The 20,125-nt window shown below is 36.0% G+C and overlaps 1 protein-coding gene across 5 annotated transcripts in view; it reads left to right on the top strand.

The window, feature by feature from the left end:
* The window catches only part of PACRG (parkin coregulated), a 250,918-nt gene that overhangs the window by 155,276 nt on the left and 75,517 nt on the right, over positions 1–20,125 (top strand). The window contains exon 6 of one of the 5 annotated variants that reach the window (XM_063329195.1): positions 3,968–4,067. The exons of the other annotated variants lie outside the window; for them this stretch is intronic. Coding sequence (XP_063185265.1) covers positions 3,968–4,067 — 100 coding nt within the window. The remainder of the gene's footprint in view (positions 1–3,967; positions 4,068–20,125) is intronic. 5 annotated transcript variants of the gene reach the window in all.

Raw genomic sequence — 20,125 nt, 5'->3', positions numbered from 1 at the left:
ATGAACTTTTGAAGAGGCTCAATGAACTTTTGAAGAGTCTCAGTGAGCGAGGGGCTCAAAGCCTATTTGGTGTGTCTGAATTTGTGCCGTTTCTGGAGCTTAAGGTCCTGACTTGCAGTAGATATTTCTTTCCGCTTGGGTTCCCAAGTGCTGTCTTGCAGAGCATTAAGACATAAAAGAGCAAAGTTCTGTTGCTGGTGATGCTACCAGTAGTGTCTTCTTATTGGTGGAGGCAGCGAGACCATCCTCACTAACTGGCCATGGTGTGCTTTCTAAAAGCTTTGTGTTGAAACTGTTGGTTAGTCGTAAGGCTGGCAGGAGAGCAAGAGAAGGGAACAGAAATTAATCCCAGTGATTGGGGAATACTCATGAAATGTAGGAGCTGTTTGTCTAACCTCTGCAGGCTGGGAGGGACTAGCAGTCTTTAAGCAAGCTCCCTGACACATGGACTGTTATGCAAATGTGCTACTATATAATATAAGAAAATATGCATAGACTTAAATGGAAATGTTCTTTTTTTTTCTTTGCATCACAAAACCTTTTCTTTTTGGGTGTTTTATTTTCTAAGCTGCCGTTTATGAATCTGTGAGTTATCTGAGGTAAATAAGTACAAATAGAATAAGTTTGTTCTTTTATGAAAGCGCGCAGAAAATGAAAGGAAAAAAGAAAGTAGTCTTCGGAGCCTGGAATATACTATTAGGGTGCATGTTTAGCAGAACTCTGTCTGAAAAGGAAACCTGTTTATTAAAAAGATTAGACAGTTAGGAACAGAAAATTTCTCTTGTTTAATTTACCTGACTGGTAAATGAAAATTCCATTGCTTTAGTTTAACAACTGTTTTATGCTGTCAAATCCAAGCAGTCTTAACAGCTGTACTCTGTCTAATTCGTGTACACAAAAATATTTTCGTGTCATCAATTTATGTTGTTCAGTAGTGATCAAGAGCAGCTTTGCAGATGAAATAATGTAGTGTAGATGAAAACAAAATATTATTAGGATTTACATGCCTCAGACAGAGAAGGTTGGGGTGGCACTGCCCTGCACTGCACCTCTCCGGGGTGGTAATTTCATCTGTGACTTGTTTCATTCACAGTAATGCAAACAGCAGTAACAGGGCAGGCTGAAGCCTAGGTTTCTTTTGGCTGCGATGAAAATGCTTTGACACTATCAGTAACTCTAATATAAACTTCTGAGAGTCTCTACCTATCTCGTCAGCCCTTCAAGTAAAATTTTAGAAATATGACTGAGAATACCTGATGTAGCCGATCATAGCATTCAACAAAGTGTGAAGCCACAAAGCAGAATTATACTGCATGCTTTACAGCACCTGAACTTCACTTAGGAGAAAACATTCTCTTGTCTGAAAGGTACTTCACATACTTTGGAGAACTCTATTTTACAAAATACAATAGTACTACATAGACTCTAAAGGAAGAAGCAGAACTTAAGTGTTTAATTGCAGAAGCAAGAGACTGTGTCTACAGGTAAAAGTGTTCCCTGTATTGGAGTATTTTCAGAACTGCTTGTGTATTCCAGGTCTGCTCCTCAGAGTGGTTCATGGTTATTAGTAAGAAGCAGCAATTATCCTTTAATGTGATTGAATATGCTCTAAAGAAAATCTCTTGCCCAGAACATTTCAACTGTTTGCTCCTTCCTCTGGGAAAACCCCAAAGTATTTTCACAAAGAATGTCAATCCTGTTCTAAAATACTTCACAGTTTGCCAACTCTGTGTTCAGAAATCATCTTTCAGATTAAAAGAATGGATGGCTTGAAGATCAACTTTTAAAAAGTAATATATTTGACGTTCTCTTCATGTCTCCTCTGACCTTTGAGATTTCAGATTATTCTCAGGCAAGTTTTCTCAGGGTTCCCCTGCTACTAAGAAGATTTTTTTTTTTTTTTTAACATATACAGAAAATGGAGATTCCCACAAAATTAGTTGATTCATTGTTGAGATTTGGATAAAATCACCTAATGCCATAGTTATTGATAAAATAAGGCATGTTAGTATACTAGTAGTATCAGAGCAGTAACATAGTGTACTAAATCCGTTTTTCAAATTGTTCTTATGCTTCATTGTGACACTTACTCCTCATACTGCTATGCATATTTTGCAAGCTTTTTCATTATTTCCAAGCTTTCTTTGAATTCTGTTTTCTGAAATCAGTTATGCTTTCTGAAATTTAGAAACAAAGATTCTGAAATGGCTTAAAGGTACACACTTCAAAGGAATAAGACCACCATGACAACACAGATCTGAGTGCACAAACTAGTTTTGATACATTTTCTGTTTTTTTGATATAACCTTCAGCACAAGAGGATCCGGAATGTTTTGATTCTTCAGCATTTAATGAAACGTATTGTGGTTTTCCCAAAATGGAGTCTCCTTTGCCAGTAAATCACCATTTTAAGGATATAAGGGTAAATTGATTGCATTCACAAAAGTTATTATAATATTGGTGAGAAGAAAAATATATTTTTTTCATTCCCAAGAGTAGATAATGGTATAATTTCAACAGGCTTCATGTGAATTATAATTCTAAGACTATTTATTTAACAACTAGACTTGAATGATTTTAAGAACATCAAAACATTTTCCTTCTATGAGATCAGCTGATGGTCTTTTAAAAGGTATTTTTCAATACCTTGAGGAGGCTGAGGGGAGACCTCATTGCCCTCTACAACTACCTGAAAGGAGGTTGGAGAGAGGTGGGTGTTGGCCTCTTCTCCCAGGTGAACAATGACAGGACCAGAGGAAATGGTCTGAAGTTGCGGCAGGGGAGGTTTAGGTTAGATATTAGGAAGAATCACTTTACTGAAAGAGTGGTCAGGCACTGGAACAGCCTGCCCAGGGAGGTGGTAGAGTCACCATCCCTAGAGGTATTTAAGAAACGTCTAGATTCGGCACTTCAGGGCATGCTCTAGTCGCAGAGATTGTAGGGGTTGTTTGGGGTTTTTTTGTGTGTGTATGGTTGCACTCAATGATCTCAAAGGTCCTTTCCAACCATGAAGATTCTATGATTCTGTGATTCTATGAAAAATGTCTTGGGGTTTTTTGTCAAAAATCTCATCTTGAAAGTAAAACTTTCCCAAAATAATGTTTCATATAGTAATTGAATATGGACTAGCAGGAAAGTGATTCTCAACAGTTAATAGCTATTGTCTCACATATTTTGTTGCACACTGGCCAATCACCACTTGTTTCAGTGACCATTCTTGCATACGGAGTTACAAAAAAACCCACTGAAACTCTGAAGTATGGAAATTAGAAGATACCAAGACCCAGCTGTATCAGTTCCTTTAGTATCTTTAATACAAAGCATGTGATTTTTAAGCTGATGATATAGTAAACTTTTAATGTATAATCAAAACCCTGTCAGGTACTTTGCAACACATTTAGAGAATTATCACACTTAGATCATAATTGCTGGGTAATTTCTAATTACTATCTAATTTCTTAGCTGAAAATACAGCATCAGTCTGTATAAAATAAAACTGACTCAGCAGTGATTAAACTGATGTTATTAACACTTAGCACTTACTTTTAATGTGCTAATAGCCTAATTAATTCAGCATCTTGAATTCTTGATAAAAGAAAAATGAAAAGCTCCCCATGTCAGAGGGTGTACATTGCATCCAATATTTTCTTTTTCCTTTTGTCAGTTTTTAATTTTTTGAGTATGTTGACCCAAGGGAAGGAAGGTGGATGACACACAGAAGAGAGAGTTAGGACTTCTGAATTCACAAGAAATTCATGGACAAGTGAAAGAGTGGAAATGTCAAATTCTTTCTGTTCTTAAGTGTAAACATCTGTAAAATGGGTATAACCTCAAAGGGCTTATAGGCCTCAATCAACATTTTGTTTGGCAATTAACCTGAACTTTTATAAAGTTCCAGCAGTGTGAGTATGTATGTCATTTTCATAGTTAAGGGTTCCTATCATGCTTTACTTAAATACTTTTATAGGATTTCTGTTCCTATGTGAAATAATTACCTTTGGGAATCCCATGTTTGAGGAAGACTTGGACATTCAGGACTCGACTTATGCAGAATTACAACAGTATCTGTAAGTCTGACTATTCTGCATACTTATACCTGTCTTAATATCAGCAGGTAAGTATCTGGTCTCCAAATGAGACAAGGAGGTACTTAAGTTACCTGAGAAGCCCATCTTGTAGGCACGCTTTGAGTAAATCTAATGCATACCTGCAAAAATAACATTAACACACAGCATGCATCGTCATTTTAATTTATTTGCTTGCAGCTTTTTTTCTGTCTTCTTTGGGGTTGGGTTGGCCAAGAAGGGCAGCAGCATCCTGCCCTGTACCAGGAATAATGTGGTGAGCAGGACTAAGGAAGTGATTGTCCCCCTGTAATCAGCACTGTTGAGGCCCCACCTCAAATACTGTGTTCAGTTTTGGGCCCCTCACTACAAGAAGGACATTGAGGTGCTAGAGCGGGTCCAAAGAAGCGCAATGCAGCTGGTGAAGGGTCTAGAACACAAGTCTTAGGAGGAGCGTCTGAGGGAGCTGGAGTTGTTTAGCCTGGAGAAAAGGAGGCTGAGGGGAGACCTTATTGCTCTCTACAACTACCTGAAAGGAGGTTGTAGTGAGGTGGGGGTCAGTCTCTTCTCCCAAGTAACAGGTGATAGGACAAGAGGAAATGGCCTCAAGTTGCACCAGAGGAGGTTTAGATTGCATATGTGGAAAAACTTCTTCACTGAAATGGCTATCAAGCATTGGAACAGGCTGCCCAGGGAAGTGATTGAGTCACCATCCCTGGAGGAATTTAAAAGACGTGTAGGTGTGGTGCTTAGAGACATGGTTTAGTGGTGGACTTGGCAGTATTAGGTTGATGGTTGGACTCAATGATCTTAAAGGTCTTTTCCAACCTAAACAATTCTATGATTCTATGGGTTTTTTAAAAAAATAAAATGCATGTACAAATGTGTGAGCTGGAACTAGAACCCACATTTCTCAACTGCTGTTAGACTGTGTAACTTCTAGGCATAGACTCTTCCTTCATCTATGATTTCTTCTCAGGGGAGGAGTTCTGAATTCTTTGCTGAACCTAACCAAGCTACAGCATGAAGGATCGTACAGAATGGCATAGATTTATCTAGTAAAGTAATACCCACAGAATCAGCTATATATGTGAGCATATGCCCCCCTTTGGTAGGTTCACATCTCCATAGGTTCACAATTCCCCAACTGCCACAGGTAGATCAGAACTGCATCTTCCATTCTGCAATTCTGATTAAAGCCCTCTAAGCTCAGAATTTGAGATGTGCACTTGCACTTCTCATTTTCAATTGATTTGCTGTAGGAAGCTCCCTGTGGACTTCTTTGTCACCCTTCTGAGGCTCCTAATTCAATTTGCAAAGAGCCGAGACACCTGCATTTCCTCTCTAGATGTTAAGGGTTTCTTTGGATCTGCCCCTTACAAATAATCTAGACTGATACCAGTTAGGAGTTATTCCTTTCTTCTTGGTAACTCATTTCTATGTTTTTCACATAGTCGGTTTGTATATAGTGTGACTGAGAAGTGATTTCTTCAGTTGGACTGGCACTGCCTGCTTCATTTAGAACTACTTTCAGAGTATATGTTAAATAAGTCTGAGAAAATATTTGTTTTCTGCATAATTCTTCTCTTTTTATGTATGTTTGCAAATAAATGTGCCTAAGTTTGAGGGGACATATGGTTTTGACTTGTCACATTTATTAAGGTAGCATATTTTTTTATTTTAAATATACATCTGAAATATGTGTTCATTTAATAATTCTAAGTGCATTATGTTTGTTTATTGCAGATATTTTTAATTTGTGTGCTCAATTAGGATTTCTGTTCTGAGAAGACTATTTCTGTGAAAGTCAGTGTGAAGTTGCCAAAATTGCAGAAATTGGCTCTGCACCTGACTTTCTGTTTTTGTATCAAGTTAAAAAAAAATACAACAGGTAATGGGGAGAGAGGAGCTTGGGGGAGAGACGGAACTCCTTGTCTGGATGACAATTTTCCTTGTGGCATCTATCTCTTGCCCTTAAGGAAAACAGATTAAAGCCCCACGTAATGGAATGATACCTGTGGGAGCATAAATATTGCACTGTGATTAAACCACCGAAATACTCAGGTGATTAAAGTGCTTCAGGTCCTTCAGTTATTATTCTGTTATATCATTTCATCTCATTTCAAGACATTGCTTTTTTAATAGTTTTTGAAGAACACTCTAGGCAACAAAGTTGATTTTGTGAGGCCCATAGCTATGGACTATTGATTCCTTTTTTTATATTGCACATTCATCACCCTCCTTTTTAGACACACCAACAAAAATACGTATTGTTGTTATAACGACATCTGGCCATCCCAATGCTGATGCAATTAGCACATGAAAATCTCAGCTTCTTTGACAGAACTGTACTAGCTGAGAGGTACCCTTTTGACTTTTCTTATTTGAGAACTGGGTGAACCAGATTAGACATTTATGATCAGAGTATTTGAATACTAGTGTCTGCATCTAATCCAAAGACTTCTGTTTCAGCTAGGAGTTATATTTAAAAAAAAAAAACCAACAAACCAAAACCAAAACCCAACCCCCGAACACCTGCTTTTATTTTGACTTTCCACTTATACACCACATTAGGTTCCCTGTTATTTTCTCTTTGAAAGCTAAATTAAGCGTTCATGAAAAGGTAAGAAATGCCACAGCTAACATTCAGCTCTAGCTCTTCTCACTTCATTTTATGTATTATGATACAGCTTCTAATCAAGTGTTTACTTTTTATTACATAACACTAATATTTTGCACAATTTTTCGCAACCTTGGATAAACGTGTAACACATTTCTTTTTACTGCATTGTGTTTTTCACTGCTGTGAAGATGCTATATATTTTACTGACACATAGTTTCTGTATTCATTTTGTCTCTGCAGTATATATTTAAATGTCTTTTCATTATTTAACAACCTTTGCTGCAATTTGTTGGCCAAGTGCTTATGAAATTGTATGTATCAGAACATATTTGGGAAAGACCACATGGAGAGCCATTGGGAATAAGCTTAACATTTATTCTCTCCACATGAGATGAATGAAGTTGAGGGATTCAAGGGAAAAGTTGTAAGAGTGAGAATGATATGATATTAAACACTTTTCCTTACATTGAAAGATATGGAAGTCTCTTTAATAATTGCATAACGCTCATCTGTTTTCTTCCCTGACAAATTTAAAATCTGGTAAAGAGGAATCTTACCAAAACAAAACAAATCATTAGTTGGCACCATAAATATTTACCTGCATTTCCTGCTGCAGTTCTTCAAGTTTTATTTTGATGCCTCATGCTCTTATTCTCCCCTGCAGCCTGAGTTTTCACCCCTATTAAAGCCCCATTATACTCCTCATCCAGGACCTGCACTGGTCACTGCTTAGTCCGTGGGTGCCTCATGGAAGGTGTAAACAAAATGAAGTGTATGAAGTTGTAACTTCAATGAACCATGGTGACTGGATTTCCAAATCAACATTTTCTTTTTACACAGGTGAAACTTAAAAAAAAAAAATAAAAATTTGCTGTTCAGTTTTCCTCTGGAAAGTAAAATGTTTTCTGTAGAAAATTTGGCAGAATTATGGCATCAAACCCTCCATAACAAAAATATTTTTCAAGTAATCCTTTTCTTTAAAACTAATACATGAGGATTTCTTAGTAGATAGACATCTGCCAGTCGTTTGAAGGTGTTGGAAAGAAATCTTGTTTGGAAGAAATCTCGGAATCGTTTAACTTTTTGAAGAATTCCACAGCTTATCATATGTGTATTTGTCTCAGTAATTTTTCATCAGCTACATTTAGGCTGGGGTTTGAAAACTTATGTAGTCCTTTCATTTTCCCCTATTTTGTTTGGCTGTTTTTGGTTGCACGCATAAAATCTGTGCATTTTAACTGTTGATTTATGTATTTTTCTATCAATCACAGTTGTTAGGAAGGTAATTATGGAAGATCACATCTTCTATATCCTCATATCCTTCACATATCCTCACATCACAGGATAGTTGTTTCAAGCCTTATAATTTATTACCTAGCTCTAGTTTGAAATTTCCATGCCATGATCCTAGGAAGAAATTATTCACTATGAGGGTGGTGAGACACTGGCACAGGTTGCCCACAGAAGTTGTGGGTGCCCCATCCCTGGAAGTGTTCAAGACCAGGTTGGATGGGACTTTGAGCAACCAGGTCTAGTGGGGGGTGTCCCATACTATGGAGAGAGAGCCAACTCATTATTTCAGACACTTTGAACTGAAGAGAGTACAGAAACCATAATAATCTTTTTCTGAGGGTCAGGTGGGTGTCACCTGGGGTCCAAAAGATAGTGCCAAGTGCTATGCAGCATGCTTTTGCCAATTGGTCCCAGGAGGACAGAGACAGTCCAACTATGTATTCCTTCAGTAACTAAAAAGTAATTGTCGTGGTTTAGCCTCAGATGGCAACAAAGAACCACGTGCCGCTCGCACGTGCCTTCCTAATAGAGGAAGGATCGTAAGAAAAGGCAAGACTCTTGGTTTGGGACAAAGGCAGTTTAACAGAACAGCAGAGGGAACAGGCAAACAACAACAACAACACGGGTAGGGGAATATACAAACGCGATTACGGAACCGCCGCTCCCCGCCGCTCCCGACCGGCCGGACCCGGGACGCCCCAGCCCGCTTTTAAGCAGCAACTTCCTGCCCCCTCCCCCGGCAGCTCAGGGTGGGCGTGGCTCACATGGCATGGAATACCAGGGAAAATTAACCCTATCCCCACCGGAACCAGGACAGTAATTTATTTCAGTTACTTCCAGCACAGTTTTAATTTTTTTTAATGATTAAGAAGTGAATCTGAGATAGCTTCATGCTTTGCAAGTATTAATGTACTACTGTGTGAATAATTCAGTCCTTGTTCTGTGAATTTAGCATCGGACATATCACACCCCTGCTTTCTCCCTTTCCTACAAATGAAACAATTCTGCAGCTGCCTTCTACCAAAACCAGATATGCTAGGGCATGGTTGGATAGAGTGGAAGTGTACGTAAAAATTGGCAGAGACGGTTACTCTGTTATTTCTGCCATTTTTATACCGGCGGAGATTCTTCATAATCATAGGGGTTCTCCAGGGGTAGTAGCCAGGTTGTTTTGCTGTTGATTTGCAAATCCCACAGTGCAGCAGACTGGTAAAAGAAATCAAGACTCCTTTGTCAGTTTGAGCTGTTAAACAAGCAATGGTCCTCAAATATCATCCTACCTTTAAACTGTCTGCATACTCTACGGCAATTGGAAGTGTTTGTTAAATGGCTGGAATATATGCAGATTCTTCATTGATTTGTTCTGTTTAGGTGTTTGCATTAATTAAGTACAGAAGTTCAGACTTAGCAAATATGATAAAAAAGTTGCATGTTAAAATGTTTGAGGTGGTGTTTTTTTGTCCACGTGCATGCTTTGTCCAGTGCAATTGTTCATCAACATTACAAAGAAAAGGTCCCTTTTGTTGCATTATTTTGTGTAGTTAGAATGGCATGTGATCTGTTGTTTATGTAAAAGAGCCATTTAGAGGCCATGGGTCCTGTTCTCATAACCTCATTCACCCTGAGGCAATACTAATAATTATAGTTATTGATCCCAAAGAAACAAATTGCCTGGGGGAGTCAGGGGATTTCATAAAGTGAAGGCCTGTTCAAAATCTTAACGAGAGCAGGATCTAGTGCTAAATGAAGCAGAAGTGTTTAGATGCAGGAGCCTATGTTATCAGATGCCGTGACAGTCACCATGCCATAAATTCATTTATCTGAACACTAATTATATTAGTTAGGCATACATTAATTATATATTATGTTTATAATTATGTTACGTATATATTAATTATATATTATGTTTCCTTTTACATAACATTATCTTCACATTGGAAAGTGGTTGTGAGCATACAATATTCTTTTAATTCCTATTAATTAGATTTCTGTGTAACATCTGTCCCTGACCAGGCCGGGAACAGACTGTACCTTTTCTTCTGTACTTTGCTGGAGAGAAAACCCATTTAGTTGTTGCTATATCATCATTTTATCATTAAACTGTGATTGTTTATCTTCCACAGTAGGACTGCGTGCGTTTTGAATATGAACAAAAGTCAAATTTTGTGAATTCTTGCAAAATGTCAGGCAAGTCCTTCAATGGTTTCAGCTCTGTCTCTAGGTAACTCTCTGGTCTCAGGAATTTTAATATTATTTACCACCGGATTACTTTATTGCTCTCCTTTCAAGATGAGAGGTCCTTTGGAAGTAATCTCTTCCACAAATTTGTGAGTTCCCACTGTGGGTTGGGGAAGTCTCAAGTACAGGCAGAAACTGGGAATGCTATTAAAATCTGTCAAAAAGCTGGGATTGAGATGCAATGTTTAGCAGTTGGGTGAGTATATATGTGATGAAATGACACTGTGAAAACTGAGTGTCTCTTGCACAACGTGTATGAAGTGTAGGAATTCCAAATATTAAAGGCATCTACAATCTATCTGTATCTATCTACAATAATCTGTATTGAATCATAACACAATAGTTATTGCTAAACATAAATTAGTCTTCAGAGACATGTTAATTTTATTTCAGGACCATACTCAGTATGGAATTTATTTTAATTTAAAAAATTACATAAATGGCATAATTATTGGAACGAAAATGTGTTTGAAGAAACTGTTATATTAGACAAATAATGACCGTTAAGTGGCAGTACAGGAAATAAAAAACTATTTTCAATCATAGAATTTTCTATTTCAAAAGTAACAGTCTCATTTTGTGGCCATCTCTTTTCAGATTTTTGTCAAACTTTTTTCTAATAAGTTACTCTGCTTTCAAGGATAGAACAGAGATTGATTGCACTGAAGAACGACATTTCATTTTTTCTTCAGTTAGATCTAACATAGACCTAACCTACATCTAGAAGCACAACTAGAAACATTTTCTTTTTATGCCAAAATTTTATATGTGACCTGGAAGTGTATAAAATTAGTTTAACTTAGATGTTTTCTACACACCCAGTTTGTTTTCATCAGTGTTTACACTCTTTCACTCTTGAGGACATACAGCTATATCCTGAAGTTATAGTTAAGTGCAGGCTTTTTCTCCTTCCTTCTAAGAGGAAAACATTGTAAAATTCAGATTTCCTTTAGATATGAGAATACATTTAAAAAAAAACCTGGGTAATTTTATAAATCTAAATTAAAACTCAAAAAATTATTACTCTTTTTGCTGTTTCTATAAGCATTGTAGTTTTGTAAACCTTATGGAATTTCACTTACTGAAAAATTCTAGTTGAGGGGCCTCTTTGATTCATTTTAAATGGCAGCTTTGTTTCAGAGTAGAATAATACATTAAGTTTAGGGGATTTTTTTCTTTTTAATTCATGACTGTTTGAGTCATTGTTTAAAATCTAGTGCTGCTTGCAATGTCATCCAGGAAAGAATGTGACAAACAATTCCCTACTGTTGAGTAATAAACTTACTTAGTTTCTTATTTATACATCCTTAGCACTTGTTGATTTTGCTTGATATATTTGCCATTTTATTTGCAAATGTTTATGTAGCAAATCAAAATAAATATAGTAATTTTTTATTTATGTTGGGCAAAAATGTATAAGCATCTTTATAACGTGTATGCTTTTATTTATTTATTTATCTACAGAAAAATCTGAAGACATGTAAGCAAATCCTAAAAAGATTATTTACATTTCTGTATTCTTAAACTATTGTTAATTTTCCTTTTTCCAGTACTTTTAATTGTGGTGTGTGAAATTTAAAAATCTGCTGCAGCAGCACTGGAAGATGAGTTATAATGATACTTTATCCTTAAGTAAAGATATTTTTCTTTTGTGCGCAGTTTTTTAATGTTTATCTGTGATTTTAAGTATTTACTCAAGTGGCAAACTGTTTCCACCACATTACATATCTCTACTTTATTCTGTAAATGATGAACAGGGATTAAAATTAAACTGGTGATATGATTTTACATGACTAATTCGCGATGAAGATTAGAGCCCTGATAAACTAATTACCAGAGAAGCTCCTCAATGTGCCATTTTGCTATGCAGGGTCTAATGAATAAAAAGTGATAGGAGAGGAATGGTCACGTCAGAATTTACAGTAATTGAGATTACATTTTCCTCTTGTTTTTCAATGCATTTTTTACTAGCTTTTGTTGCTCTCTGCCTTACATTTCCGTCAGTTACTCATGTGCACAGTGTTTAAGCACTGTCCTACTAGTTGTGATTGGCTGACAGTAGGAAAAGATTTAGAACTGTTTTTGTGGACGTCATTGTATGTATGCATATGTGTGTGTATACGTACTTACACACACGTATATTAATGCACATGCACAGATGCTACGCTACTCTTCTGGAAGAAGCAGACATATTGTAAAACTTGCTTGTTTGGAATCTGTGCCATATCTCCTCTGAAAGGAGCATATTGATGCCAGCTGGGAAGTGGAAAAGGTGATACTACAACGGTGTTTCTGGGTGATGGATAGTTTCCCATATATTTTGAGGGCTGGTGGCGACAAAAAAACTGGGACAAACCAAAACATCTGTAATTCCTTATGATCATGTATCTACCTCCTGCAGTAAGCAGATCTCAAAAAATAGAATAAATTTCTATATGATAATGTAGCTATTACATGACAATCTCTTTATTTTATGGATCATTGACCGCAGTGTCGCATATGTTGTGTGCCAAACCCAGATCCTTAAGTCATCAAGGTGACTGTTTTTTCAAAGTGCTGTTTATTTATGATATACTGCATAATGGAAAGGAAGAATGATACCTGTCAAGTACAATGTTCTCCATAGCACACCTGGACTCCAATCTAGCTGACTGTTACACAATATTTATATCTGTGTTTGTGCATTTCTTATTTATCTGCAATGTTTTCTTACTTTGGTAAGTTGTATCTTTCAAAACTCGTATCTACCTGTAGTTTTGGATTTTAGCAGAGAATTCTAGGATTATCTCCTGCAGAGAATATCAAAAGTTTTATACATAAATTGCCACAGAATCCAGTTGCTCAGTCTTTCAGTGTCTTTCAGGCATCCAAAGACATTATTAATTGACCTTGGTAGGTTCATTAAAAAGAGACAGAACAACTTTCACGCGTGTGTCGGTACAGATGGTGATAGCCCCAGAACTGTTGCTTCAAGCCAGAGATCACAAGCTATTTAAAAAAGAGCACATCCCATATCCCTTGATATACTTCCTACTGATCATGGTCCATTAACAGTACTAAGTTCCGGTGGGAGAGGGGGCTAGTCAAGAACCCTGCTTGGCTGCTTTAGGGCAGAGCCTGTGTTATGCAGTTTACTGCACTAATTATATACTCTTGATGAGCTCATTAGAGGACAATAAAGGAAAATTAAAACAGTTTGCAATATGTGTGGTCAAATTAGCCACACAGAGAAATTATGGTTTGTACTTAAATGCTGTTTAGAAAGTGTCCATTAAAAAAATGTAGACACTCATGTATGTACACTGTAATGATGCCTAAACTAATTTTCTTTAATGTGTTTATTTTTCAAATTGGGAATTGGACCCTGTTTCTATCTGATTAGAATGCAAAGGAAAGACTTAAATAAGACAGGCAACAGGATATCTACAGCCGTGTGCTTCATGGAAGTATACTTCATGAAAGTTGTTAATTATGCAGATTGGACTTGGTGGTCCATTTGCGATGTTTTTGTTTTTAGCAAAAATTCATGTTGAAATCTTATGTCCATTTAAGAAAGAGACTATTCTTAAATTGATAGAATCCACTTAAGACTATCCATTTAAGACTATCCATTTAACTCTCCATTTAAGGCACTATATGCACTTAAGTGAAAATAAACTGCACTTAAGTGCAGTTAGGAATTGGCTTTAACAAATTCATTGTGATTTGAAGAAAAAGTATTTTAAAGATATCTTTAATGAACATTGTGTGTATACACATATATACACACACTATTTCATATACAAAATGTCAGTGTGGATAGAAGCTGACAGTGGTACTTAAGTTTGTAGATTTTATTGACCTTGAAATACAAGGGTTTTTTCTTCTCGGTAGGTGTACAAAAGTTCCTGCAATTTATAGATGGGGAAAGTACAGTAGAGGTAGACTTGTTTTATGGCTGCAGCCAAATCAGATCAAGATGGTGCTACAGAAGACAAATGAGGGACCTTCCCCCAGTCTGCTTAGATGTTGGTATAGTTGCCTGTGTCATTCATTGTTCCTTGCCTCGAGTCTGTCAAATAACTTAGTTTAAAAGTCTTTAAGTTAACCTGGTTCACTCTAATTGAGCTTGGTTAGGAAGCAATTCCATGTGCAATCATACTGGTAGACTTGATGGGGGGAATTACTTTCAGTGAGGGCTGGGTATATAATGGGTATAATGGACAACTGAGGGCTGGTAACCTATCCACCAGGCTCAGCTTAACCAAAATGGGATGCGCCATTAACGCACAAATTGCTTAGAACTACACAGTCAGTGGCAAAACGGATTCCTGGTGCTTTGACCAAACAAATTAATTTCATGTAACTGTTTTCAGCAAAATGCATTTGCAATTTCAGCCCAATTAGAAGTTTAAATTTCTAAATGAGCCCCTATGTGCCTTTACCAATGATTTTATAAATGATTGTTATCCTGAAACTTCTTTTCTATTTTGTTTATTATAGCATTTTCACTACAGTTGTTTTCTCTTTCTTCTCTTCAGTCTGCTGTAGTGAAATTCTTTTAGCATAAGCTAGAAATACCACATACCTATGGAGTCAATACCAGATTTTAAATCTGGTATCTTTATTGATATAGGCCTGTTTCATTAAGGAAATAACCTGATAGTCCCCAGAAATGCTTTTTTCTCCTATTATTTCGAAGCAATTCAGTAATGTGAAATTTTGAGATGAACTTGTATCACGAATTCTCACACATTTATAGATTTGATCATCTTCTGACCACCCACTGTATTTGTAGCCGTAACATTGACACTAGAATAATGCTTATAAAAAAACACTTTTCAAGTAAGCTCTCTCACTCGATTTCTTCTTAGGACTGAAGTTTGACCAACTTCCATGTTAGAAGAACTAATCCTTTCAATTAAATTTAAATAAGTACTATTCTTCATTTGTACGTTGCTGAACTGTAAAATAAAAATCTAAGTAGATGCTTTAAGGATTATAATTTATTTTCAGAATTTAAGTATATCTTAAGAAATAAATGTTGAAAGAAGGAAGATATATTCTTTTATTGTCATGAACACAGAATTGTGTCAGTGGGAGAACACTGAATTGCATGCAGGATGGAAACCGTTTGGATATTTTAAGCATTGTTATAATCAGAAGTCGGGTTTGGATTTGGAGGGGTTTTATTGTTGTTGTTGAGTTATTTGTCCCCCACATTAAGACTGATTCAAACTAATTGTCTTTATTTATTATTACTTATAATATCTAAATAATCACACAGAAAAACGGATGGAAAAATAGTCAGAAGTGAAACAATGGGGTACGTAGCCACAGCTGGATGAGTGTAGTGGAAATCAGAGCCCATAGTTTGCCTGAATCAGGTACAGAAGCCCATCAGTCTTAAAGTTCAGACAAGCAGGTGAAGGAGCTTTTGCCATTCTGTAAGGTGCAAAGCATCTCTTTCTGATCAATGCTATATAACAGTAACTCTGTACAAACAAGAACAAAATAGAAAGCAACATAAACAGATTCTATATTGTGAGAAATATCACTGGTTTGTAGATAATATATAAATTTTTATATACAATATATAGATATACATCAGAACTTCTCCTTTTTCCCCCTGCTTTTTTATATAACTCAATATAACCATTACTAAAACATAAATTGTGTAAAATTATTTTTCAAATGACTCGTAGATGCAAGTGGTATGGTAACATATTGGTGATTTGTAAACTTTTCATTTAATATAATGCATAGGTATGGTATTATATACTAGTCTTCAACAAAACTTAATATAATTTAATTTTAATTACAGCGTTATTGTAATAAATTTATCAATAAGTAATTTCAAACAATAGACTTTCCAGGCTATGCACTTTTGTACCTTATGAGGGTGCATTGTGACAGCTTGTGGAATATGTAATCAGGAAGTATATCCTTAAAAAAGGAAAATAATTTTATTTTGCTTAAATCCTAATAGCTGAACTTCGATTTGTAAGCTGGGAACAACACCTTCCAAATTGTGAAGTCACCATGTTTTTATTCCAAAAGGTTTTTTTCTTAAGCATTTATGGTTATGGATTAACAAAGAGAATTGTCTCAGTTTTTCTTTGGGATAACTAACTGGACTGTTTCTTCTTCTCCACTAAGTACCCAAAGTTCTTTTAACCTTAACTGAGCCCTACTGTGTTCCACAAACCAGAAAATTAACTGCATAAAAACTTGAGAGCCTACATCTGTATGAAGAATGCAGTGTATTCTGTAAAACACACCTTCTGTTACCCTGTTACCAGTAAACTGATTTATTGCCCCTTTTCCATTCCTGCACTTGGTGCCTGCTCTGGGTGGCACTGCAGTACAGAGAATTCTTCTTTTCTGCAGTGGCTGGTTGTAACTGCAACAGTAGTGGACTTCGTGGACTTCCTTTAGAGGTGCAAGTTGGGGTCAATAGACAGAGAAGGAATAGGGCTACTTCAGAGATAAACTACCAGAAATAATGGCTACCTTATACTGCATAACTCTTTAGTACTTGATTTTACTAGTTTCCTTCAGTCCTTCCTTCTCATAGCTTTGCTGCCCACCGCTTAGAGCTTTAATGTTTTCTTAAACTTAGATCATAATATTGTTCCAAATTCAGCAATTGCAGAACACATGCCATTCTGACCCAGTTCTCAATAAGGAAGGATTCCCATTGACTTTAACTTTAATGAGAATCGGGTCAGCCCATAAATGAACAATTTGTATTACCTTTTAATTAACTGAAGTGGCCAAGTTAGTCATCGCAACAGAATCGCAGGACTATGTGTACAATTGGTAGTTCAGCTCTTCCCAACTGAAGGTCTACATGTGCTATTAGAGGATATAATTCATCTTCTCAGAGTGTAATCATCTGAACTATTCTTCAAATCAATAATAATTTGAAAAGAAAGAAGAATCCTTTTTGCCAGACTGCAGAGAACCACAGGTCCAATAACAAAATGGTTGACTCTGCACTTCTTCCAAGAAAAAGAAGTTAAACTGCATGCAGTTTACTTTGTACTTGGACAAAACATTAAAGACTGAAGCTGTATTTACTCCAAATGAAAATTGAAGATTCCATGAACTTGAATAAGAAATAAATCTCGATTTGATACTGTAGCCAAAGCCTTTTTGTCTGTGCCAGAGCATAAGTGTATGAAGCTGTTGTCTGTCTGGCTGCTACATTTTACTGTCCAGTTTTTGTATTCTAAGAACTACACTGTATATCCGAAGTTTTGAAATTCTTTGAGGGTTCTATGAGACTGAGTCCACCAGTTCATAGTATGCTAGAATTATAGATTACATTAGTTGGGAAAAGATAGTGGGTTTCATTCTTAGCTATTAAATTCAACTTTTTAATAATGATTTTTATAATTAGAATAACATTAGTAATACTAATTCAATTATTAATAAGTTATTTAAAATCAATGATAAAAAATAATAATTGTTGTTGTTATTTTTAGTTTCTGTTTCGACATAACCTTGCCTCCTGAGTTGCAGACTGAGTTTTGAATGCAAACAAATCTCAGCAAATACTTAAAAGTGAAATCATCAGCCTTTCCTCATCTGGAATTAAAGACAATACAAAAATCTTTTGGGGTTTATGTAGGTTTCATGCTGATTTTCAGAGTACCTGAAGTTCTTTGTAATGAACAAAAAGTAAGGTGAGTAAATAACACTAGCCAATCCATGATGTTTACTTGATCCAGATTCTAAATTCTGCTTGAAATGATATAATGTAAGCAGATGATTGATTATGTACTAAATGCTGTAATTTTTTAATACAAGAAGAAATCAATATTTTATATCTACTGAAATCAGTGGCGTCCATTGACTCCACGGAGAATGGAATTGAGCCTGGAGCGTAAAAGATGGTATAAAAAAAATATCATATTAAATGTTGTTAATCTTATGAAGTAAAGTAGTTCATGTATTGGGAACATTTTAAAAAGGCTGTGCTTTTGTCACTTGTAAATTATTGGCAAACTTTAGTTTGTTAACTAGTTTAGTAGGCAAATAGAAAAGAATTCATAAATAGGGGACTTAATTATAAAATTAGCAGGGAGCTGATCCTCCTTAACCTGAAAGTCTACTTGTTAAAGCACCCACCAAAACCTGGCAGGTGTGGATTTGAATTTCTCCCTGCACACGGAAAGTAGATCTGATCTGTATGTAGTATGCTGTGTCTCTTCTGACAATGTTCAGGTTTTTTTCTCTAGGTGTTATTCCACTAAGTACAGCATACTTAAATATTTCTTAGTTCCAGGACTTAAGTTTAAATATTTTAAGTATTTTATGGTTTTTATTTAGATATTAATATCCTACATCTTATCTGTGTCAGCAAGCATTTAAATAGCCAAAGCAGCACAGAACAGATTTAACAGGAGTGTCTGAGAAAACACAAACTAATGCATAAAGCACAGGCTAATGCATAATATGATGATCAGACCCGTTTCATCAGGAAGTAAGAAATGCAGATAAGTCCTGTCAATCTGAGAAGAAAATGTGAATGTTTCAGTATACTGGGTGATTCTTTACCCTATTTCTAGGTACAGGAGAAGCTGCCATCATCGCTTTCCAATTCATGAAGTCGAAGGTCTATGCCTTAGTTCCATTTGTTTCCTATAATTTAAAATGTCTAAGATGGAGATAATAATTTCCCCTGTCTTTTTAAGAAGATACAGATATCCTTTTTGGAGAGATAAAAGGTGAAAGGGAAGGTGAATTTCAATTTTTTTGTCCATGAGGAGAATCGAAAGACCCAGTTTTCATGCAGCTTTAAGGCAATTTTAAGTCTTATATAATCTAAATTTTGTTTTACTTTGCAACATTGTCTGACCTTACTCATGTATATATTGTAATATATATAGCTACGAACATCAAAAAAAATCTTCTTTCGTTTTGCCATTAAGTTGAAAATTTACAGGTTAAAAACTATGTTACTCATACCGATCATCCTAGGTTGAGATTCTGAGCTGTGTATCAGAGAGGCTTGAAGCCAAATTCACACTCAACTTCTTATGGGCTATTTCAGGAGGCAGATAAACATCCTTGCATATGGTCACAGTAACTTGTCTGAGCTTCTGTATGAATTTCTGTATCGTACTAAAAAGCCATTTCTGCCATATATATATGGTTTGCCTCCAAGCCCTGGACTGACTGGAGAGGACCCTGGAAAATAAACCACTGTCCTCATTTCTCCCGGAGTAGCTTCCAATCTCTGGCAATCAAGTTCCATTTTCCCTTACTGAAATGTGAGTTTAGACACTCGATTTTAGATCCCCAAAGTCTAGCAACTTAGACCAGAAAGTCAAAGTATTTTTGGGAAATTCTGTAATCCCAGTTTAATCTCATGACATCTACAAATTCTATTTTGCCTATAAAACAAAAAAGGAATAAATACTAGAACTGAGAAGATCCGTTTCTTTTTTTTTTTCATGTTCTAGTGCTATTTGCCACTTAAAACAGCTGAACTAGGGATTAATGTATTCAAAAATTATCATAATTACGGCAAAGTCAGATTTGTTGGAAAACTTTAGCAAAGGTACCCCTACCTTTATTATTTTAGAATCTGTGGTAAAGGATATATGGTAACAAGAGGTAAAAATCCATTCAAGGCTGACTTGTGGTGTTCTAGCAAGTCTCCATCCTGTGCCCATTTGACATCTTCAGCTATTTTGTCAGGTGTATTCTGAAGTAAATATAATAATTTTATTAGAACATAAGCTACTACCTATAGTGTGCTTGGGTGGCTTCTCATGGAGAAGTACCTATGCTGCAGGTAACCAAAGTAATTTAAATCTGTAGGCCTGTATATGAACCCTTATTTTACTTTCTCATATGTGGTATAGATTTTAAAAACACACTCTTCATTGCCTTCCTTTGCTTATTCAATGGAAGG

This window comes from Chroicocephalus ridibundus, chromosome 3 (assembly GCF_963924245.1).
Source record: "Chroicocephalus ridibundus chromosome 3, bChrRid1.1, whole genome shotgun sequence".
Lineage (NCBI taxonomy): Eukaryota > Metazoa > Chordata > Aves > Charadriiformes > Laridae > Chroicocephalus > Chroicocephalus ridibundus.
The sequence above is the reverse complement of the archived record's forward strand: the minus strand, read 5'-3'. Positions and strand labels throughout refer to the sequence as shown.